The sequence below is a fragment of the Nylanderia fulva genome, unplaced genomic scaffold (assembly GCF_048542155.1).
Source record: "Nylanderia fulva isolate GAGA-0341 unplaced genomic scaffold, ASM4854215v1 Scaffold6, whole genome shotgun sequence".
NCBI lineage: Eukaryota > Metazoa > Arthropoda > Insecta > Hymenoptera > Formicidae > Nylanderia > Nylanderia fulva.
The window spans coordinates 2,057,296-2,078,109 of record NW_028190698.1 but is presented as its reverse complement, the minus strand read 5'-3'; the positions used below and the strand labels follow the sequence as shown (position 1 = coordinate 2,078,109).

Here is a 20,814-nt window from a genome sequence, read left to right as displayed (position 1 = left end):
ATCGTCTACTAAAGATTTTCATTCATATCATATGTTAATTTTACTTTTTTATTACTTTTTTCTTTTTTTTCCCCTTTCTTTTTTTTTCTTTTCTTATTCAGCTGAAATTTTAAGCTCTCCTTTTCAATTCTCTGTTGCCTCCTTGCTTCAAATCTTTGCTTCGATTGATCAATTTAAATCTAATCTAATCTGATCAAAAGTTCATTAAAATTTGAAAATTTTTAAATATTTCTTGGGTTTGTTCGTTTTATCTGCAGGTTATCGCTCTGTAACTTTTCACGTCTTCACTTTAGAAAAGGTTACGGAATTGTGCAGCAGTGTCCTTATACACTCTCAAGCTCACTTTCCATTTCCATTTCATTCTCGATCGTTCGTGTGTTCGGATGGTTTGAATAGTTTTCGTCATGGATGCTTACGATATTTTCAAAAAGCTCACACGCGGTTGTCATTTCGATTTCAAACGCTTTCCAGAAGGCGCAGAATTATTTGGGGTAATTAATTATTTGTTCTTTTTTTCTTAAATTTATTTACAATATTTTTTAGCAACTCTTAGAAATTAGGTTAGGATCCTAACCTAACTTAGATTAGATTTTAAGCATATACGCGTGTTTTCATGTTATATTATTTATTATATTTTTATTATAATATTTTTCAGTTGGTTTTAATTATTTGTTCTTTTTTTTTTAAATTTATTTGCAATATTTTTGAGCAATTCTTAGAAATTAGGTTAGAATCCTAACCTAACTTAGATTAGATTTTAAGCATATACACGTATTTTCATATTATATTATTTATTATATTTTTTATTATAATATTTTTCAGTTGGTAATTAATTATTTGTTCTTTTTTCTTAAATTTATTTGCAATATTTTTGAGCAATTCTTAGAAATTAGGTTAGGATTCTAATCAAACTTAGATTAGATTTTAAGCATATACACGTGTTTTCATACTATATATTATTTATTATATTTTTTAGTTCCGAAAACCGAAACCGTTAAAAAAAGATGACGCAAACATTAAGAAGGAAAATATAAACAATGAACCGCTAAAGCATGATAATAATGGAAAGAGAAAGCGATCTGAAGATAAAGACGAGGATGTTGAGGAGATAACATTGTTGAACGATTTGAAAGATGAAAATGTTCCAAATAAGAAACGTAAAAAAGTCATGACTGCTGACAAGCTATTGAAGTTGGAACAAGAAAAGGTGTGAAATTTATATAATGAACTAAATATGTATAAGTAAACAGAAAATTTCTGTGATTGTATCTAAAACGCTTCTTATTTTTCAGATAAATCAAATGAGGAATGCGAATCGTATTTCAGTTACGGGTAGCCGTGTACCTAAATTAATTACAGAATTTGATGAATTAAGGACGAATTATCAAGTGTCAGAAAACTTGTTGAAGAATATGAAAGACAGTGGATATGTGGTTCCTACACCGATACAAATGCAAGCAATGCCGTGTATGTTAGAGGTAAAAACAGTTTTACAACAAAGTTATAAATAAAATTACAGATATTTTAGTTTCTTTTTCTATCATTGTTAACAGGGTAGACAAATATTGGCTTGTGCTCCAACAGGCTCAGGGAAAACTGCAGCATTTTTGTTACCTGTCATTCATAGTTTACGAGGACCGCAAAAGAAAGGTTTTCGTGCTGTCATTCTAAGTCCTACAAGGGAATTGGCCAAACAGACATATAGAGAATGCCTGAAATTGAGTGATGGTTATGACTTTAGAATTCACATAATTGGCAAAGCAAGTCAGGCTCTTACCAAATATGGATCCTCAAGCTCGCAAAAGTTTGGTGAGTGCAGTAGATACAAGGATTTTGATAGGAATTTCTGATTTTTTACTTTTATTACTTTTAACAAATTTGTTGCAGATATTCTAATTACTACACCAAATCGATTGGTTTTTCTTTTGAATCAAGATCCTCCAGCCATTTCATTAAACAAGTACGTCTTACAAATAATTATAATTCATTGAATAATTATGATTTGATTTTTTTTTTTGACATAATATTTGTTTATTTTTACAGCGTAGAATGGTTGATTGTGGATGAAGCAGATAAACTTTTTGAAGAAGGGATACGCGGATTTAGGGAACAATTAGACGAGATTACAAGAGCTTGCACCAATACAAATTTACATCGGGCTATGTTTAGTGCAACAAACACCCCTGTAGTTTCAAAGTGGTGTCGCCATAATATGAAAGGACTTGTGACAATAACAGTTGGACATAGGTATAAATATAAATGTTATTTTAAATTTGAATAAATTTAAAAAAAAAGTAAAAATTATTAATAATTTTCTTCTACTTACCATAGAAATGCAGCTACAGATATGGTAGAACAAGAACTCGTGTTTGTTGGCGACGAAAGAGGCAAATTGCTGGAATTAAGAAAGATAATTCAGAAAGTACGATCAATTAATAATTTAATTGCAATACTTTAATATACTTTTGAAGATGGTATATGACTATAATTTTTTTTCATTATTAACAAAGGGTATATCACCACCAGTTTTGATATTTGTACAAAGTAGAGAGCGAGCTCAAGAACTTTTCTGGGAGCTTATGTTCGACGGTATAATGACGGACGTTATTCACGCCGATAGAACAACGACGCAGGTAATAATAGTTAACAAGGAAATACTTTCGCGCACGTAATTGCGTTCGTAAAAAATTGTAATGCATTTATCATATTTTATTTTTCCAGCGGGACAATACCGTACGCGGCTTCAGAGAAGGACATATCTGGGTCTTGATTTGTACAGAACTAATGGGTAGAGGTATAGACTTCAAAGGCGTAAATCTCGTTATAAATTACGATTTCCCGCCATCCGTTATCTCTTACATTCACAGAATAGGTATATATCAATGGATACTTGGGTCAATGTTATCCCATTTCTTTATAATGTGCGGAATATTACGCGTTGGAGTTGATTCTCCTTCCTCCTGCTATTGTTAAGCATACTCCAAACAGGAACTTTGACACACCTCTTTTGTGAATTATTTTGCATATTGACGGTACTAAAAATAGAGAAAAAAGTCACGTTCTTTCATAGAGTACAAAGAATAGTTATCGATTCGTCTTATCACTATGTAACTATGTAAGATTGCATTTTCACGAAACATGTTAAAGAAACAGGATGACATTGAGTCTGTGAAGGTGATCATTTTCTCATTTGAATTAATTTTCCAGGTCGTACTGGCCGCGCTGGTCACAAAGGAAAGGCCGTAACGTTCTTTACTTTACAAGATAAGGTGAACTTACGGAGGTACGTGTTATACTGTCTCTTGTGTCCAAGTTGTATGTATCACAATGAAGCAATGATATATAAAGTATTGCGTGCCTTGTTTCTCTTCTAGTATTGCGACAATCATACGCGATTCCGGATGTTATGTACCGGAATATCTGCTGACTCTGAAGAAGCACAATAAGAAAGAACGACGTAAGCTCGAGCATTCGGCACCTAAGCGCGAAAGGATCTCAACCGGCCCCACGTACAACCGACGTAAGTGGAAATCGCATAAAAACAAAAAGAAATTAGAGCCAGAGAAGTAGTAGTGAATAGAATAATTATATGGTTCTTTTACATATTGTGTAAAATAGATGCAAGACTTTCAGTAAAAGAGAAGAATTTTCTATTTGTGATATCTGAATAAATGTGTAGTCTTGAACTTTTAACAGTTTTGTATAAATAATTTATTCAAATATAACAATATGATTTAGCATTTTTACATAATATACTGTAGTATTTTTACATGAAAATCCCTATTTAATATGGCATTCCTTTGTATATGTATATATATAAATATTTTAATGCAAATCTTTAACAATCGTATATATAAGTATATACTTTTTAAACAGTAATATTTTTATCAAAATACTTTGTCATGGACTTGTAAGCAGAGATTACTTTGGATATAGTACACTGCATTACAGAGTACTGAATAATTGACATAGTATAATTTGTTTTTCCAAAGGCACGAAATTGATGTTTTTTTTATCCCTAACAAACCTATCTTATTATTTTATTGTACATTTTCACAGATTGGCAAATCTCACTAGCTTTTAAAAGGCGATTTACGTTTCAAACAGCCAATCGCACGGTAATTTTGGCATTTTATTTGCTGGCCATGGAAGATATCCTGCCGTCTTGAATACCCAATAATCATACGTCACTTTGGCTATCAAGCCTATTAAAAGTATCACTTCAGTAGCAATAATATAATATATATAATCCGTCCAGTCTCCCGGATACACGCACATCTTTGATGGTTCTAGATCAACAACTTTGTCCTTTACATTTTCACACATTACTTCATCGGAGTCCAGTATTCGTGTTTGCAACCATGCCTAAAACGAAAGAAAATAAAAATTATTTTCGTCATTAAAATTATATTTTATACTTGTATGTCTAATTTTTCGTTTGCTTACAAAAATCATACCTTTAAATGTTTTGCGGTATTACAATCACAATGCAATTTATTGCCTCCTAGTCTGACTAAATTTCTTGAACTCATGAAGTTTTTATTGTGTGCACTTGGACTTAATATGTATGTTGGCAGCTAAACATATATTGTTACAATTAGGATTTGCATTTGATATCTTCAAAGAATTAAATTATGTGCTTTTTCACTCACTGATTTAATTTTATTGTATCGTAAGCTTAACAAAGCGTAATTATCCAGAAACTTGGAACCTTCCAGCTTGTTTATCGAAGAAATATTGTTATAGTCGGCATAAAATTCTCGTAGATCCTCGTAACACGGATTAGTGCTCAGGTCATCTAGAACTGTGATCTGAAAAAAAAAGAACAATTTACATTACATTGAAATTAATAGATACACAGTATAAGGAGTATTACAAACATACATTATTGTAGGAAACATTAAGCGATATTGTGTTTTGTGGCAATTTCTCGGGTAATTCCGTCAATTGCATATTACTGCAATCTACATTTACAGCATGAGTAGGTGGCTTGCCTTCGATAATATCCAATCTTTTAATGTCACATTGACATTGCCAGGTATCACCTTTTGGACATTCCGTTTGCAGCTGCAAATCAAAACTAATTCAGATTATGAATGAAATCTTACAATATTACACACACATACAGACATACATACATGTATTGAAACATACCAAACTCAGATAAAGCACTTGTGTAAGAGGTACACGTTCAGTGGTATTGAACCAATGCCATGTCGCCAAGGAAGAGCACACTGTCTCGTTTTCACGATTGAAAGTGATTTGCTTTTCACCCGTTTTATTGATATACTGATATACATCATGGCATGAGAGTGTGTTTGTTCCTTTACAGAAAGAGGCAGAGTATATTTTAATTCAAGTATACGATTCCATGAAGAGATACCAGTGTTTGATATTTTACCTGAAATATCTAGCCAGAATTCCCGTCCGTTCATCGTATTCAAAGCTGGAAGGTGAGTGAGTTTATTATAAGACAGATCCAAAGTGGTGAGCTGCGCTAATCGTATCAGCGAATTGTTCTCTACCTCCATCAGCGCATTATTCGAGAGATTCAAGCACTGTGTGGGCGTCATCATAAGAAATTGTCCTTGTACCTTTTTAATCCTACCATCGGTTATAGCCAGGGACTCGAGCATCCTCCAACGAACCTCGCTTACATTGAATACATCCAACGTTGCATTACGTATATGTACATAACTTATATTTGAATGTTGAAATCCTGCAGCAAAATAGAGATTGTAATGACAATTTGTCACATGTAACTTTATCATTCGACGAGATTCAAGCCAGAGATTTCCTCGCATCACGATGCTCACCTATGCAATTAAGGCCATTATCTAAAGTCTGTTCGTTTATATTGCAGCAAAGCGCAGCGTTGCCCTCTGGTCCATTCGCGAGGGTGATCCTCTTGCATGGACATCTGTCAGATGACTTTGGACAGTCCACAGGCTGTCTATAAAAACACGGCTCTGGAAGGGAGTTAGAAACTCCACTGGCCGCCTGTTGCTGATCCTCCTCCTCCGTCCGCGCGCTGGCCATCCCAGCGCAAAGACACATTATCATGGCTAACCACTGCATCTGCATACGAATGCAATTATTGCAGTTATCGTAAAATACATAGCTATGTGAATATTTCAAAAGCGCGCGAAATGACAGTTTACTTTCGACATCGATCGCTCCAGGGTGTATCGATCCGCGAAGACGACTCGTCGGTCAAAATACTCAAAATTAATTCGTCCAGATCGCTGTTTTTGTGTAATTGTGACAATGCACTTTAATTAACGGCGCTGCAACAGCGTGTTTTTCCCCGGGGCTAATTCAATTAGCATACTTGATTATTCGCGCTCGGCCTCGCACTTTCGTATAGCACAAACGAATTAATTCGTTTAACCGCGGTCGCACTCGGGTCGTCCGGATTGACCTGTTGATTAATCAAAATTGCTCGGTCGGAGGGTTCGCGCGCGTTCATTACACTCGCTCTTGACTTGACATTTGACGCGCGAGTACGTCAATTATAGATGAGGAAGGAAGGGAGTGTAGAACATTTATATTTATGTTCAACTGTGCTTTTTATCATTTTTTTTCAAAATAATTTTATTTTTTTTTTGTTATTTTCTAACAGGAACTTTGATGATGCTATTTATCGATGATTATTCGCATCGCGATGATAATATGTATATTTTAATATGCTGCATAAATTTTGCAATTCACAATAAGCTCGATGTATTTATAAATATGTGCATATTTTTATATTTTCTATTTTTGAGTGTAATTATTGTAATTATTGTAATTATTCTAATTTTGTAGGCTAGAAATCTTCTCAGGTTTAAAATTTCGAATTTTCTGATTGGCTTCGCCATTTTTGGTTAAAGAAGCTCTCGACCAATCGGCGAAAAGTCGAGGAGAATATCTAGAGACTTTTGTTAAACTATGCTCGAGATTGAGAGAGACCTCTCAAGATCATCTGTGAAACTGTTCAAACGTCAGTTTTGACAGGAAGAACAAAAAGAAAGGAAAAGAAAAGAAAAGAAAAGAAAAAACGGACAGGAGGAAGAAAAAAAACGCCCCGTCTCGAGCGGAAACGTCAAAGAGACGTCAAATTCGATGACGTAAAATTGATCTTTCTCTCTCCCCTCTATAAAATTGGACCTGTCGACGTCATTTAATCATATCAGATATGGACACCGATACGGCATGTATTGGTGATACCACGAGGACGTCGACGACGACGATGACAAAGAGGACGAATGGCCAATTTATAACCTAAAGTCTCATGTATGATTCTCTCCTCTTTCTCGTCATGTGACATATTATATTACAGCGGTGCACAGAGATATGTTGAAACACGTTATGATGGACGACCCGTACGAACTAAACTTGAAGAATGTGGTCAGCTGGATCGCGTCTAGCGCGCTAATTTTCGGCGCAGTTGTACCGTATATACCCCAATACAAGGAGATCAAGAGGAAGGAGGATGCGGAAGGATTCTCCCTCTACGTTTGTCTCACCCTTCTAATCGCCAACACGCTCCGCATATTGTTTTGGTTTGTACCTACATGATTATGATGTTTCATCAAGCGTGTATTCTTCCATAATTTTCCATATTCCATTTCTATTCATTGAACAATAAGAATAAAGCATATCAAATAAGGTATTCCTTGCTTGCATTGACATTATTTTTCTCTTACAGGTTTGGAAAGCGTTATGAGCTTCCACTGTTATTGCAAAGTTTACTTATGATTGTGGCGATGTTTGTTATGATTAAACTCTGTATCAATGTGCAAAACAGAACGCAGATTATCAAAGCAAAAGAGCGTGTACTTACAGGTGGAGAAAACTTTAATTATTGTGAAAATTAAATTTATATATAATAATGTGTGCACACTCTTATATGCTGATAAGAGTGTGCATGCATTATTATATATAAATGGTCTAATGATAGATTTTTCTATTTTGCAGATTTTGACACTAGATTTTTTTGGAAATGGACAGACTTCAAGTCCTACCTAGGTTTCATGATTCTGTTTGCTGGTACAGGCGGCCTATTAACATATTTATTTTTGGATATACCAATATTTATTGAGATTATTGGGTTCTCAGCGGTATTGACAGAGGCTATGCTAGGAGTTCCACAATTTCTTCGTAACTCGTCTAACAAATCGACCATAGGGATGAGGTAAATGAGAAATTTAGATAAACAAAAAAGCATATATATCATATCTCTCTAAGAATCAGATTAATTTATTTTATTACAATTTCAGTATAGCTATGGTGGCGATGTGGACTGTGGGTGATGTTTTCAAAACGTGTTATTTTGTTCTGAGGGACACACCCTTGCAATTTCAGGTGTGTGGTGCTCTTCAAGTTACGATTGATATCGCAATTTTAGCACAAGTGTACCTTTATAAAACTAGTAACAATGTACATACGAGAGCTCCCATAAGATCGGACTGAAGATTGTTCAGCAAGTTATTTCTCATCTAGATTTGTGGATGCAGAGTTTTTTTATTTCTCAATGCCGAGAAATTGAACAAAATCTAAAAAGAGAATATATTTTTATATTCATTAAACATGAATCGCAAAGCGAGGTATATGTATCTGAAATAGAATAAGTTTCCGAACATTTACCAAACAAAGTGCAGTTAATATTTTGATAACGATTTAGACGTTTGTCAATTAATATATAAAAGAATAATGTATATATATATATATATAATCATTTTATAAAATTTATATTTAATGTATTATTCACATTCAGTACCAAATGTAACCATTCAGTTCCTCATTTTACATTTAAGTATAATTATCACACATTATATTTTATTACATTATATTAAATTGTATATAAGCATTATACATATGTACTTTCAAATTTTTTAATGAGAATATACAGACGAATGGCGGGAAACTAACACGTGTCCGTTGCCTAGTAACGAACTGCCAACAAAAAAACTTTGTGAATGAGCAGACATGGCATAGCTACATAGCTTCCTTCATTTAAGGAAGCAATGACAAATTTTTAACGTCACCGAATCATATTTTACATCGCTCAAAATTTTTTAAGAGAGAAAGTAGCTTCTGTTTCAATAATTATTTTTCATTAGACTGTAATCACTGAAAAATTGTATATTTGAATTTTTCATCAGAAATGACAAAATGCATGAGAAAGGAGGTTAATCTAAAAAGCAGCAGTGAGTATAATTTATTGCATAAAAATTTTCAAATTGGAAAAACATGATTAAAATTGTACATCATTATTTGTAGCCTACAATCAAACGGGACAGAACTATTTCCAGCAATTGACGGCGTATAATTCGATGAGCTCGCATTTGCGACGCATTTTATCTGCGAAGAGCGTAGTCGATTCGAGAAATAAAAAATATTTGTTGAAGAAAAATCAGCGGTGCAAGGTACAAGAAATCTATGATAAGAGATTCTGTGCGCGTCCTGAAGTAACAGACGAAGTGATCGATAGATTGGCCTATGATACTCTGCATCATCCAATGGTAAAGTTTTATAATTAACATGTACTAGCTCTGAGAAATTATATTCGAATTTTTAATTAATTAATCGCGCAATTTCAAAGACATTCTATAACAATGATTTTAAATGTTGGTACTTTAAAATTTTTCACACAGGATATATTAAGAATGAATTTTAATTCGGCGCATCTGGATTGTTGCAATTGTAATCCAGATCATCAGCAATTAAGAGTTTGTAGTGACCGAAAGTATTGCGAAGATAGTGATCGAATGGGTCACGGATCGACTTTGAAGAATCGAAGAATGGCATCACCGGTGACTACATGTTCATTGAAACGTAAAAAGTTTACACCGAGTTCCGTTTGTGCAAAAAAAGAATTAAAATCCATGCGAGAGATCCCTCATGAAATCGGTCCATCGACATGTTACTCGCAACAGAGGTAAAAACGGTGTTAAACATTAAAGTTTCGAGCTACTTTACACTTTGGAAATTCAAATATGGAAAGGGCTTTTATTTTGTTAAATGTAAAGTATAGAGAAACTTTTAAAATAATATATATATATATATATATATAAATAATATAAAAAATAATTTTATTGAATCTATATAATTTCTTATTAGCCCTTTTCATACCTGAATTTGCATTTATATATCAAAATCTTTTCGATTTATTATTTTACACTTTGGGTTTCAAAATTTTCTATTTTTCCATAATTTTCCAAGTAGCAAAAAAATAAATAAAAATATTTCAAACTCAAATATTATAAACTTATTCATTAAAAAACGTTTTATTTTAATGTTAATGTAAAATGAATAGAAACAAATTTAATTATTTTAGTATTTTTAAAATATCTTCGAAAATGAGTTTTTAATTAGATTTAAACATTTTTTATACATTTCTTTGCTACTTAGGTTTGCGTGCTTTTAAAAATTCAAAATATTTGCATTTAAGTTGAATTTTTTATCCTTTTTCTTTTTTATTTCTATAGAAAATGTAGATACGACAAAAATTCGTTCTTCGTCCCTTGCACAACTACTGCATTAGACTCGGTATTTAAAACAGGCTCTCATTCCCCGATGCAAGAAATGAACGATCGTCGCTCCTCGGATGCCTCACAGTGCTATGATTTTGATTGTTTAAACGACAACCAATCTGGCGAATCAAAGTTCGTTTCGAAACAACTTTTATCCCAAAAAGAGGAAGAGAAGAAATATGTCAAATTCATTTACGACATTACCAAAGAAATAATACAGAAAGGTCTTTATACCAATAATGATCTGCGAAATGTGTTCAAGAAGCATATTGATCGATATAAAGGAATACTAAACATGGTATGAATAATAATGTATTATTATTGTATAAACGCGAAAAGTCTCAATAATATTTCTCAATATCTTACAACTTAAAAAAAAATGATCTCCACATTTTTTGACGATATTATTAAGTCGCTCTTATTTTTTGCAATATAAAAGATTTTGGACATACAAATCTTTTCTTTGCTCCCCAGAATAAAATGCTGTACGAGGTCTATCAGTTAAAGATCTCCTTGAACATGATGGACGAGGATTCAGATACAGATGATGAACTGGAGGATCTGATTCACGCGCAAAAATTGTTGAGCGTATTGGAAATCAGACCGCCTACCCCACCGAAAGTTTTGAATGACAACAAGGTGATGGAGAAGTTGGAGTCTTATCGGAAAATAACTGACAGATCGAGCATTCGAAGAACAGTGACGTTGATCGACGCGAATCCCGATCTACTCGTCACGGAGAGAGACGTACTGATGTCGTTGGTGGAAGTGGGCATCGATCCCAAACAGGTTCAACATATCTGCAAGAATCTGCGCCACAAGAGCAGAGACACGGTAAGATAAATAATTTTTCCAAGTAGCAAACTGACATCATTAGACATTAAAATGACTTATGCTTGTTATCTGGGGTGATTCTCATTATTTCCTCTCTACTTAGCCGCAAGCAGATGTAGAAGCGTATCCTTTAGATCTGGAAGTGGACGAGCCAGAAGAACTACGAGATAATGACAGACAGGTTTCTCCCAAGATCGAAATAGCTGAGGACACCTATGATTCTGTCGCGGATGATTCGCTCAAGGATTCAGAGAAACAAGAAGCCAGCTCTTCAACATCGAACTTAGTGTCTGTACAAGATGAGACAGTCGAAACAATAAAAGAGGAGATAGACTCTCAAACTATAGTCGAAAATGTAGAATCTCAAACTATATCCGAAAACGACAAGGTGGACTCGTGAACCGAACTGTTAAATATTTTGGGTTTCACCGGAAACTTGTTTCTATTTTTGTTATCAAGAAACATTTAATTTCAATGCATTATTTGTTATCATATTGCTTTTGTACGCATATCATGCTTGAATAACTCATTGTGTTAGCAACGAAATAAACATTGGATATATGCAATTATTTAGTTCGCTTGGTAAAAAAATTGACAAAATCGCCGATATTAATAATGTAGTATAAGAATCAAGATATACACTTTGATCTTATTCATGTACATGTTTCTTTTATTCATATATGTATATTTGTTTCCTTACATTGAATTTCACGTTTGTCTGAGAATTGTTTGTCGTATTTTCAACAAGTGAATTCTTACAACAGAGAACTCTCAGAAAATATACACACAGTGGAAAAATAGATATCTATATTTATACCCGTACATGTACAACCTTTTGTGCATATCTATGTACAGATATACAAATATCTATGTACAGATATACATGTTATGAATTTGTACAGTAGGAGATCTCTACATTTGATATATCCTCTGGACATATCTTTAATATACATATTATAGCATAATTTTTTCATGCTAGAAAAAGAAAAGAAAAAATAGCTGCATACGATATGTCTTATGTACTTTGTTCGCTTTTATCTACATCTATTGGCTCTGCTTGTGCATTCTGTTTTGTACATTAGTTTCATTCCCTTTATCCGGTATAACTGAGGTATTTTACAGTTATTTAACATATCGAGAAGGTAACTAAGTAATAATATCTCATTTGGTATCTATCTGTAATAGAATTCAATAAATGTCAACTACGAATATAACAGCGGTGGTTCTCTCGTCACCTACATGCAAAAACAAGTTATATAAAATGTTAAATATAACATCAAAATAAATTTCATTTGTTTTCGAACTACACGTTTTCGTATTTAATTATAAGAATTATGAGAACTTTTGTACTATGCATTTGATACTTTTAGTACAAATAAACTAACACACATTCTATGAACATTCTATAAAAAAATTCACAGATTATAGAGACTCCCTAAATAAACTCATCAAAATTCTATATTTTTTCTATATAGTTTTTTTTAAATTAATATAATAAAATGTCTCTCAATTTAACACTACTCTATAGAACAAAAAAAAACATATTGAAAACATTAACTCGAAAAAGAAAAAATATATAATACGTATATAATGTGCGTGTACTAGTACAAACAACATAATAAAAAACTAAATTTCATCTAACAATTGCTTATAACTATTGAGTCGTTTTCTTATAGCGTTAAAAAAGATTAATACGGCACATGTATCCAACTCATTAGCTGCCATCGGACGCGTTTGAAGAACAGTCTTCAAGTTCCGGCGCGTTTGGACCCCTGTCTATTATGCGCATAAGTTCTGTTATATGTCTTATCGTAAAATCTGGTTTGGGATCGTCTCCCAAAAGACGAGGTTTATCTGCAAGAGGTATCCACACGGTCCCGCGCAGTCCAGCCTCAATTCCACCTGTATATCGATAATTATACAGTTCATTATTATTAAACTTCTGTTTCCCTTTTTTTAAAATAAATTAACTTTAAACTACCTCTCTTTCTCTTCTGTCTCCATCTGGATAATTCTAAGATTGTTAAAACTGTTTGATTACAGCTGAAATTACAGCATTGAACTCTTGTTTTTTTAAAACAAATTTGATTTTAAGCAATCTCTTTTGCTATCTTCTTCTGGATAATTATGAGATAGTCAGATAGTTAAACAATTGCTTGTGATTTTATTTTACCTAAAATATCGGTCTCCAACTTGTCACCGACCATGATGCATTCTTCGGGTCTCACGTTAAGAAAGTGGCAGGCCTTATGAAATATTTCCGCCTCCGGTTTCTCCCACGGCAAATCACCGGACACCAGGATGATATCGAAGTACTGTTCTAGCGACAGCTTACGTATTTTCTCCCATTGAGCGTTTGACGGACCGTTGCTGATCAGGCCTATCAGATACTTCTTTCTCAATTGACGCAACATGGAAATCGTGTTCGGTGCCAGTGCCAGGTAATGATATCTTAAATAGAGCCATCTTTCGTAAATCCTTTTCGTCAAGAACGAGTATTTGTCGCCCAGCGCCTTGCTCCAGAGAATGCTACGCCATGCGTCCAGAGTAAGAGTCGCGTTGTCCGGACACTTTCTGAATTGTTTCAGAAATGCAGTCGTTATCTTGGCAGACGCCTCTTCCGGGATGCCATAATCCCGAGTGAATTCCTCAGCTAGCTGCAGGTAAATGCAGGTATACGCAATAGAATTAACTCTATGTAAATGTTTGGTGATAAAGAATGACGAGAATGAAGAACTGAAAATGTAAAGAAAGAGATAAAAGAATAAGATTTCCACACTCAATAAGAATGTGCATAATAAATCACTGTGTAAATGACTCTCTTGCTTATAAGAAATCGCAAAGTAAAAAAAGTCTCCCTTCTCCGTTAAAGAAAAAGAAATTAAAAGTGTTAGCCAGAGAGAAAAGTGACTTTTCCTAATAGACAAAGTATATATAAAGTAGTTAAAATGTGAAAGAGACGAATATTGAATGTGGAGTTCATTATAATCAACGAAGGTCTCAGGACGACAGGATACAGTATAGGAATATTTATAGGGCACTTAATTCATTATTAATGATTACCTAGAAAATGCATTGATTCATTGAATTACTCGAGCCGATTAGTGGACACTCGAAGTGGCACCCGCGGTTGCTGTAATCACAACAAAATCAGTTGTGCCAACAACAACAACAATAGCATGATATATTATTTTCAAACCCTATAACTTGTGGTAAAAGATTTCTGGATATTAAGAAAAAATTTAAAAATGACAATCTGATATTTACATAGATATCAACTACCAGCTGTTTATATAAAATTGATATCCAGTAATCTTTCTTTAATATCTTGTTAAAAATAACTTCATTAAGAAAATGTGTTACACAGGCATCAGTGATAGAGTGGATCATGGAATGATTAAATTAAGCAAATGTTTACAAAATTCTTCTATTTAATAGGAAAGTGTTTTTCTGTCATTACAAAATCTCTTGGCATTGAAGCATTTTGAAATTAAGTATAACATCAACACAAACAATTTTCGCAATGTACACAGCAAAATAAAAAAAAAGTATATACTTGATTACACCTCATAAGCAAAGTATAAGTAAAGCATCATGTAAAATCAAATAAGTATATCTTTCGTATAAACGCGATTTTATAAAGTCACACGAGACGTCTCTTTCTTGCTTGCCAGGAAACTATTTCCAGACGTGATGCCGTCTAAATTTACACTGGACTATGCGCGCATACGTATTTCGAATATCACATATGCGGGGGGTAGATACAATATATAAACTCAAGTCGCAAAATATCAGAAAAGCAAATACTTACAAAGCTACTTTTTCGTATATACAAAAGTTTAATTAACTGTTCGTCTGTCTCTCCAATTGATCAATTCCTTACAATATGCTTATATAAAATTTCTTTACATCATTCGCTCGATATAAGAATCAGAAAGAGTTACGTGATAAATATAAGTTCTCGGGTCTAATCCCCGAAAAGACGTTTCCCAAGCTCCATCATGCGATGATTCCGGCAGACTACTAACGCGCCGCTCTTTTTCAGCACCGGCCCGACGCTATCGTCGGCCTTCTCCAAGTGGCACAGTAAATCCTCGAAGGCGGACTTGACGTTCGGCTCCAAACCGCCGATCTTCACTCGTTTCAGCGTTTCGATGATGTCCTCCGCCCAGCCGGACTCCACCGTGAACTGCGACAGCCAAGGTATCACTTGCAACACACCAGCCATCGTCTGCATACCCAGAAACCAGAGCTCCATCAACTCCATCCAGTGTTCCTTGTACGACATGGAGACCACTAGCTCGGTGGGATCGTTGCTCTCATCGATGATGTACGCGTCCCATAGGAATCTTATAGTGGCCTGAATGTAACGACATATCGAGAAGTCATTCTTTTTAATACGTTTCGCCTGCTGCTTCATCAGCAACAGACCTAGGACCGCCAGATGACCGTGCAGCACGAGATTCTCCGGGATCTGTTTCAACTCTGGCAGATTGTTGTAGATGAACTTTAACAGAGAGATGAACGTCGGCGACTCCTCCACCAACTTGGACTCTAGCACGGTGATGTTCATCAGGACGTTACAAATAGACACCATCGCGGTTCTCGAGTCCTTCATTTCCTCTAGAAGATGCAAATCCAGTTCCTCCGTGCGATTACCATCCTGCAGAAGCTTCAGACGCTCCGATCTCGGCACCGGGGGCCTCTTATAGTGCACGATGGTCCAGTGATAAGACAAGCACTCGAATAAGACCTCGTCCTGCTTGTGCTGAAGGAGAATTTTCCTGGCGCTTTCTTCCACAGCTAAATAACATAAAGCAGGTAACAACAATCTCAGGATGTCGACCTCGCTCATCGGATCGTGAACGATCGGTTCGCCGGTTGATGTCCCTTCGTACGCTTTAGCTTTAGACTTGGCCTTCTCGGCCAACTTCCTGTTTCGATGCGCATAAAAGGTATCGTTGGCCACTGTCAATACGTATGGCAAGACGGCGTAAACCTGAGGACGCATCGCACTCGTCTCCTGCGCCAGCCAAGCTGTAAGCACTCGGACAAGAGCGCATACGAAGATCTTATCTTTCACATTCGTCAAAGGCTTCATCTTCGACACGGAGTTCAGCAGAGCGATGACGGCCGCGAAGGCGCCCTTCAGAGCTGTGTACAATGACTGTTTTTCCTTCTTCTCTAAATCCAGCTGATCCGTAACGATGTAACCGATTGAAACTTCGAGAATGATAAAACATGCCGTGATCAAATCGGCGTTGTCGACGACAGTCTTGAATTGTTTGTCCTCCAACTGCATCCTGACCTCGATCGATGCTAACTGAATGAGCAATAAAAAGTAAATCTTTGGTTTATCCTTATCCATCATGGCCCAATCTGCTCCCAGCAAATCCATCATCACAGACGTGAGTTTCAAGGCTGGATCACGCTGCTTCTTGCTTATTTTCGATCCTAGAATATCGCTCAGACCCTTATGAATACTCAGCGGCCAAGATTCCTCCTTCGCCGTTGCGAAAGAGATCACTTCCTTTCTGCAAGATTGTAACAGAGCCTGCAAAATGATACACAGTTCGAATTTCCTCTCCGTATGATCAGTTTCGAAGTCCAAAGCTATCTTATTCATAATCGTGTGGAAAGGTGCGGTGTCCGTCGAGTCCCAGGCTTCTGGTCCAAAAGTATTGACCAAAGTGACGAGGATGTTCAACGCCTCGTCTGTCTGGAAGCTCTTCTCCTCGTAAATCTCGCACATCTTCGGGATCGCTTTTTGTTCGAGCAACGCCTTCTGTCCGGGAGGCTGTTGGGCGATGCACTGCAAGCAGGTGTAGGCCTCGCTGACGATGATCAACATGTCGTCCGGCGCGTCCTCGTCAGCCTGCGACACTATCTCCAGGAGAGCCGGAATGTTTCCCACCATATCCGGATGAGAGGCCAGCTCGGGTTCCCGGCAGAACGCCGAGAGAACGGACAGCGCCACGGATTTGTACACCTGCGGCGGACAATCCACGGGCACGCTCTTCGTAGACAGCAACTTCCTGAGGAACTTGGCCCCGATGGCCTCGAAGAGCATCCTTTTGGCGGCCGGGGTGCAATCCTTGCCGTCCACCAGCTTGGTGACCATAAACAGCGCGGCGAACTTCTCCGAGTCCGTGTCCACCGCCTTCAGCACGGCCACGCATTTCGCAACGCCCTCGGGAATACTCATAGCGTAAGTTGGATTATATATTACAAGGTGCAGAGATAGAAAGAAGAAAGGAACAAGACGAAGACGTACGTCTGCGTTCCGCGTCCAAACCTGACGATTATTTCTATATCACTGTTCCAGGCTCATCGACGATGTCTCTCGACGTCTGTCGTTCTCTGGACGAGCGTCACCGGCTGTCATCCGGCGCGTAGCATAGTCGGGAGCCAACTGGCAGAGCTCCCGGACTCCCCTTCCTAGCCTTGCCCTTTGACACACTCACCGCAGGCCGAAAATAACCCGTCCGACCAATCGCGTGCACGTGGAGCGCGCAGTTGCTCCCATCTGTCAAAGTATTCCTTTGAAGTTTCCGCTGTCGGGAGGATATTCCGATCTCGACGAATAACCTCAAAATGAATATGACTGTTCTGGAGGACACCTCACGTGTCTTTCGAGAATCGATTACTCGCCCATAGAGGAACGATAGTTTCTGACGTCACGACGAGACAATCGATCTCTTCGATCTTAAAATAGCTTGTTTTTTTTTTTTTTTTTTTTTTTCGCAAGCGGTGAACTTTGTCAGCGAACTTTGTACTTGGCAGATTTTAGCTGCACTTTTCTGCACCTTTTCTCGCGCCTACATCTACACTAAAAAAAAAAAAAGAAAAAATATATTTATCGCGTGAAAGATGCAAGTGCAGCTAAAAAAAAAAAAAAAAAAAAAATTATCCTCAGGATATTTCGAGAATCCGAGGAGAGGGTACGATGCCGAAAATAGTCGCCCCGTAGAGAAAGCAAAAGCTATATCAGGGAGTCGGCTCGTATTACACGAGAAGGGAGGGGGAGAGGGAAAGGGATGCGAAAACGATTTCTATTCTTGCGACGCGGGTATACGCATCGGCAAGTAAATAAACGACGTGAAGTGCGGAGCGAGTCGACGCGCTCGCGCGATCAAAAGTTCATTTTTTTTTTTTTTTTTTTTTTTCGCTTTTTATTCGGAGGAAAAAATGCCCGAGTTACGAATGACGGGAGGAGTGGGATGGGGACTCGGGGTCAAAGGTGTGGTGCCTCTCGTACCTTGCGGCAAGTCTGACTGTCCGCCTTCCTCGTCTCCATCAGGGTATTGTCCAGGTCGAAGAACACCGTGCTCAAGGACGAGAGGGGCCTCCGATTGTGTTGATTGCGGAACGCAGTTTCCATATCGCTGTCCCCTTCGATCTTCCGTAGCTTCCTGCTTCCTAGCGACTGCGCTCCCAAATGACGACACGTGTCGTGTCTTTCATAAATTTCAATACCATCGACTTAAGAATATATAGACTATTAGCCGTTCATATTGATATGAATGAAGGGGGGAGGGAGTTTAATTTGTTTGCGCGAGAAGGAAACGTCATCACGGATGATCTTGCATATATTTAGCGTTCTAGGTTGTATTTGATGAGAAATCAAAAATTGTGAGTCTTAATTGACCTATATTTAAATAAATGTAAATAAATGTTCTTATATTGCAGGCATTGATTATAATATATTAATAAAAGAAGACAATAGAGAGAGTCGAGTATTTTTAGTCTGATGCATTCTTGGTCAAATGTCAAACAGCTGTTTTGCTTTTGTCCTCTTTTAACAATGCGCTTTATACTGTCTGCAAGTGTATATTCAAGAATTTCTTTATATATATACTATACGTGTCCGAATTACGTCATAAATTCGAAATTACACTAAAATCGTTAAATTTGTATAAAAAATATCAAATATCCATTCTTTTCAGTTTATATGTCTATTTTGACATTTTGTTATGATTTGCTAAAAAATGACAAAAATAGTAACATGAATTGACAGTTGGCCGCCATTTTTGGTCAAGCGTCCAAACTCTATTGGATTGGCTGAACTTCTTTTTCCTACAAAATGGCAGAACTAATCAAGAGCGTTGAGAATTTCAGCATCGTGATGACTTTCTTAAAATTCATAGTTCGTGCTGCGCATGTCACACGAAGTTTCAAACATTTTGGCGGAAAAGTGTATTTGTGAAACGTTGACAGTGAGGGTGAGGTGTTTTTCGGCAACAGGTTGTCAGGACACATTAATTAAAATGGTATCGACAGCGTCAGCATTAACGGCGAATGTGCAAACGGAGGATGAGTTAGACGATTATACTCCGGCAAAGCTGATCAAGGCACTAGAGGTAAGTCTAATCTTGATCATATCATGCGAAATGACGAAATGCTTTCATAGCCGTGCATGTTTGAACACGTTTCTCGTATTTGTTTCGTTACTTGTTATCGCGTAGAAAAATGGCATCACAGCTGGGGACATCAAGAAGCTGCAGGAAGCCGGTTATTATACCGTTGAATCGGTGGCATATGCTCCAAAGAAGGATATCATACTCATCAAGGGCATCAGCGAGGCTAAAGCGGATAAGTTGTTGGAGGAAGCCTCCAAGATTGTCATGATGGGCTTTAAAAGTGCTACAGAAATACATCAGACACGTGCAAATATTGTCTATGTTACCACTGGTTCTAAGGAATTGGATAAGCTGTTAGGTGGTGGAATAGAGACTGGGTCTATTACAGAGATCTTTGGAGAATTCAGATCAGGAAAGTCCCAGTTGTGTCATACTCTTGCTGTAAATTGTCAGCTACCAATTTGTATGGGTGGCGCAGAGGGAAGATGCCTCTACATAGACACAGAGAATACTTTCAGACCAGAAAGATTGGTGGCAGTTGCTGAGAGGTACAAGATTGATGGAAAAGCTGTTTTGGAGAATGTCGCTTATGCCAGAGCTTTCAACACCGATCATCAGACTAAGTTACTAGTTCAAGCCAGTGCTATGATGACAGAGGCTAGATACGCTTTGTTGATAGTCGACAGCGCGACTAGTCTCTACAGGACTGATTATACCGGCAGAGGCGAATTATCTGCCAGACAGACTCATCTAGCGCGATTCCTCAGAATGTTGCTACGACTGGCAGACGAACACGGGATTGCTGTTGTTATAACGAATCAGGTAGTTGCACAAGTTGACGGAGCTGCTAGTATGTTTGGTGGCGATCAGAAGAAACCTATCGGTGGTCATATCTTGGCACATTCAAGCACAACCAGATTGTATTTGCGTAAAGGCAGAGGTGAAAGTAGGATATGTAAAGTATACGATTCACCTTGTTTACCAGAAAGTGAAGCGACCTTTGCAATAAACCCAGATGGTATAGGTGATGTACAGGAATAAACTTGTCAACTGAATAGTATAAGAAATATATGCAAAAAAAATGGAATTTATTTTTTTATTTA

The 20,814-nt window shown here is 36.7% G+C and overlaps 7 protein-coding genes across 9 annotated transcripts; 4 read left to right on the top strand and 3 right to left on the bottom strand.

The window, feature by feature from the left end:
* Nucleotides 1-230: 230 nt before the first annotated feature.
* Nucleotides 231-3,751, top strand: ais (DExD-box helicase 52). The gene is made up of 11 exons (XM_029315366.2): nucleotides 231-491; nucleotides 977-1,207; nucleotides 1,293-1,478; nucleotides 1,554-1,809; nucleotides 1,888-1,960; nucleotides 2,044-2,247; nucleotides 2,332-2,422; nucleotides 2,511-2,633; nucleotides 2,722-2,872; nucleotides 3,208-3,283; nucleotides 3,375-3,751. Exons 1-11 carry the CDS (start codon nucleotides 405-407, stop codon nucleotides 3,568-3,570), a joined length of 1,674 nt encoding a protein of 557 aa, XP_029171199.1. The 5' UTR covers nucleotides 231-404; the 3' UTR covers nucleotides 3,571-3,751.
* hfw (leucine-rich repeat domain-containing protein hfw) lies at nucleotides 3,688-6,575 on the bottom strand. The gene is made up of 8 exons (XM_029315386.2): nucleotides 6,162-6,575; nucleotides 5,817-6,078; nucleotides 5,402-5,719; nucleotides 5,155-5,324; nucleotides 4,885-5,067; nucleotides 4,653-4,811; nucleotides 4,458-4,577; nucleotides 3,688-4,365 (listed from the first exon to the last, which is right to left on the bottom strand). The coding sequence occupies exons 1-8, from the start codon at nucleotides 6,168-6,170 to the stop codon at nucleotides 4,093-4,095; spliced, it is 1,494 nt and encodes a 497-aa protein (XP_029171219.1). The 5' UTR covers nucleotides 6,171-6,575; the 3' UTR covers nucleotides 3,688-4,092.
* LOC114940709 (solute carrier family 66 member 2) lies at nucleotides 5,942-8,733 on the top strand. The gene is made up of 4 exons (XM_029315450.2): nucleotides 5,942-7,544; nucleotides 7,691-7,827; nucleotides 7,960-8,176; nucleotides 8,262-8,733. Exons 1-4 carry the CDS (start codon nucleotides 7,336-7,338, stop codon nucleotides 8,452-8,454), a joined length of 756 nt encoding a protein of 251 aa, XP_029171283.1. The 5' UTR covers nucleotides 5,942-7,335; the 3' UTR covers nucleotides 8,455-8,733.
* A 247-nt stretch (nucleotides 8,734-8,980) lies between these two features.
* Nucleotides 8,981-12,565, top strand: LOC114940638 (uncharacterized). The gene is made up of 6 exons (XM_029315375.2): nucleotides 8,981-9,191; nucleotides 9,265-9,506; nucleotides 9,639-9,922; nucleotides 10,473-10,815; nucleotides 10,992-11,351; nucleotides 11,455-12,565. The coding sequence occupies exons 1-6, from the start codon at nucleotides 9,149-9,151 to the stop codon at nucleotides 11,749-11,751; spliced, it is 1,569 nt and encodes a 522-aa protein (XP_029171208.2). The 5' UTR covers nucleotides 8,981-9,148; the 3' UTR covers nucleotides 11,752-12,565.
* LOC114940131 (N-acylneuraminate-9-phosphatase) lies at nucleotides 12,001-18,829 on the bottom strand. Its single transcript, XM_029314657.2, has 3 exons — nucleotides 18,610-18,829; nucleotides 13,525-14,008; nucleotides 12,001-13,253 (listed from the first exon to the last, which is right to left on the bottom strand). Exons 1-3 carry the CDS (start codon nucleotides 18,730-18,732, stop codon nucleotides 13,066-13,068), a joined length of 795 nt encoding a protein of 264 aa, XP_029170490.2. The 5' UTR covers nucleotides 18,733-18,829; the 3' UTR covers nucleotides 12,001-13,065.
* Nucleotides 14,765-18,676, bottom strand: Neurochondrin (neurochondrin). 2 transcript variants are annotated; one of them, XM_029315331.2, is made up of 2 exons: nucleotides 18,610-18,676; nucleotides 14,765-18,175 (listed from the first exon to the last, which is right to left on the bottom strand). In XM_029315331.2, exon 2 carries the CDS (start codon nucleotides 17,554-17,556, stop codon nucleotides 15,319-15,321), a length of 2,238 nt encoding a protein of 745 aa, XP_029171164.2. In that variant the 5' UTR covers nucleotides 17,557-18,175; nucleotides 18,610-18,676; the 3' UTR covers nucleotides 14,765-15,318. The 2 variants fall into 2 exon arrangements, with proteins under 2 accessions (XP_029171164.2, XP_029171157.2); XM_029315324.2 differs by having other exon boundaries at nucleotides 14,765-18,180; nucleotides 18,610-18,674.
* Nucleotides 18,553-20,798, top strand: LOC114940697 (DNA repair protein RAD51 homolog 1). Of its 2 annotated transcripts, XM_029315438.2 has the most exons (3): nucleotides 18,553-18,983; nucleotides 19,499-19,711; nucleotides 19,817-20,798. In XM_029315438.2, the coding sequence occupies exons 2-3, from the start codon at nucleotides 19,511-19,513 to the stop codon at nucleotides 20,750-20,752; spliced, it is 1,137 nt and encodes a 378-aa protein (XP_029171271.2). In that variant the 5' UTR covers nucleotides 18,553-18,983; nucleotides 19,499-19,510; the 3' UTR covers nucleotides 20,753-20,798. The 2 variants fall into 2 exon arrangements, with proteins under 2 accessions (XP_029171271.2, XP_029171264.2); XM_029315431.2 differs by lacking the exon at nucleotides 18,553-18,983 and having other exon boundaries at nucleotides 19,270-19,711.
* Nucleotides 20,799-20,814: the final 16 nt, after the last annotated feature.

Bases quoted from the DNA above. Each gene is read 5' to 3' on its own strand.
- ais (XM_029315366.2), top strand. From the start codon at position 405: ATGGATGCTTACGATATTTTCAAAAAGCTCACACGCGGTTGTCATTTC. The intron at 2,248-2,331 runs GTATAAATATAA...TACTTACCATAG, and splicing joins ACAATAACAGTTGGACATAG to AAATGCAGCTACAGATATGG. The intron at 3,284-3,374 runs GTACGTGTTATA...TTTCTCTTCTAG, and splicing joins GATAAGGTGAACTTACGGAG to TATTGCGACAATCATACGCG.
- hfw (XM_029315386.2), bottom strand. The intron at 5,720-5,816 runs GTGAGCATCGTG...ATTTTGCTGCAG, and splicing joins TAATGGCCTTAATTGCATAG to GATTTCAACATTCAAATATA. The intron at 4,578-4,652 runs GTGAGTGAAAAA...ATATATGTTTAG, and splicing joins GATACAATAAAATTAAATCA to CTGCCAACATACATATTAAG.
- LOC114940709 (XM_029315450.2), top strand. From the start codon at position 7,336: ATGTTGAAACACGTTATGATGGACGACCCGTACGAACTAAACTTGAAG. The intron at 7,545-7,690 runs GTTTGTACCTAC...TTTCTCTTACAG, and splicing joins ACGCTCCGCATATTGTTTTG to GTTTGGAAAGCGTTATGAGC. The intron at 8,177-8,261 runs GTAAATGAGAAA...TTACAATTTCAG, and splicing joins AAATCGACCATAGGGATGAG to TATAGCTATGGTGGCGATGT.
- LOC114940638 (XM_029315375.2), top strand. From the start codon at position 9,149: ATGACAAAATGCATGAGAAAGGAGGTTAATCTAAAAAGCAGCA. The intron at 9,192-9,264 runs GTGAGTATAATT...CATTATTTGTAG, and splicing joins GGTTAATCTAAAAAGCAGCA to CCTACAATCAAACGGGACAG. The intron at 9,923-10,472 runs GTAAAAACGGTG...TTATTTCTATAG, and splicing joins ACATGTTACTCGCAACAGAG to AAAATGTAGATACGACAAAA.
- Neurochondrin (XM_029315331.2), bottom strand. From the start codon at position 17,556: ATGAGTATTCCCGAGGGCGTTGCGAAATGCGTGGCCGTGCTGAAGGCG.
- LOC114940131 (XM_029314657.2), bottom strand. From the start codon at position 18,732: ATGGAAACTGCGTTCCGCAATCAACACAATCGGAGGCCCCTCTCGTCC. The intron at 14,009-18,609 runs GTACGAGAGGCA...ATTTACCTGCAG, and splicing joins ACAGTCAGACTTGCCGCAAG to CTAGCTGAGGAATTCACTCG. The intron at 13,254-13,524 runs GTAAAATAAAAT...ATCGATATACAG, and splicing joins GTTGGAGACCGATATTTTAG to GTGGAATTGAGGCTGGACTG.
- LOC114940697 (XM_029315438.2), top strand. From the start codon at position 19,511: ATGTCACACGAAGTTTCAAACATTTTGGCGGAAAAGTGTATTTGTGAA. The intron at 19,712-19,816 runs GTAAGTCTAATC...GTTATCGCGTAG, and splicing joins AGCTGATCAAGGCACTAGAG to AAAAATGGCATCACAGCTGG.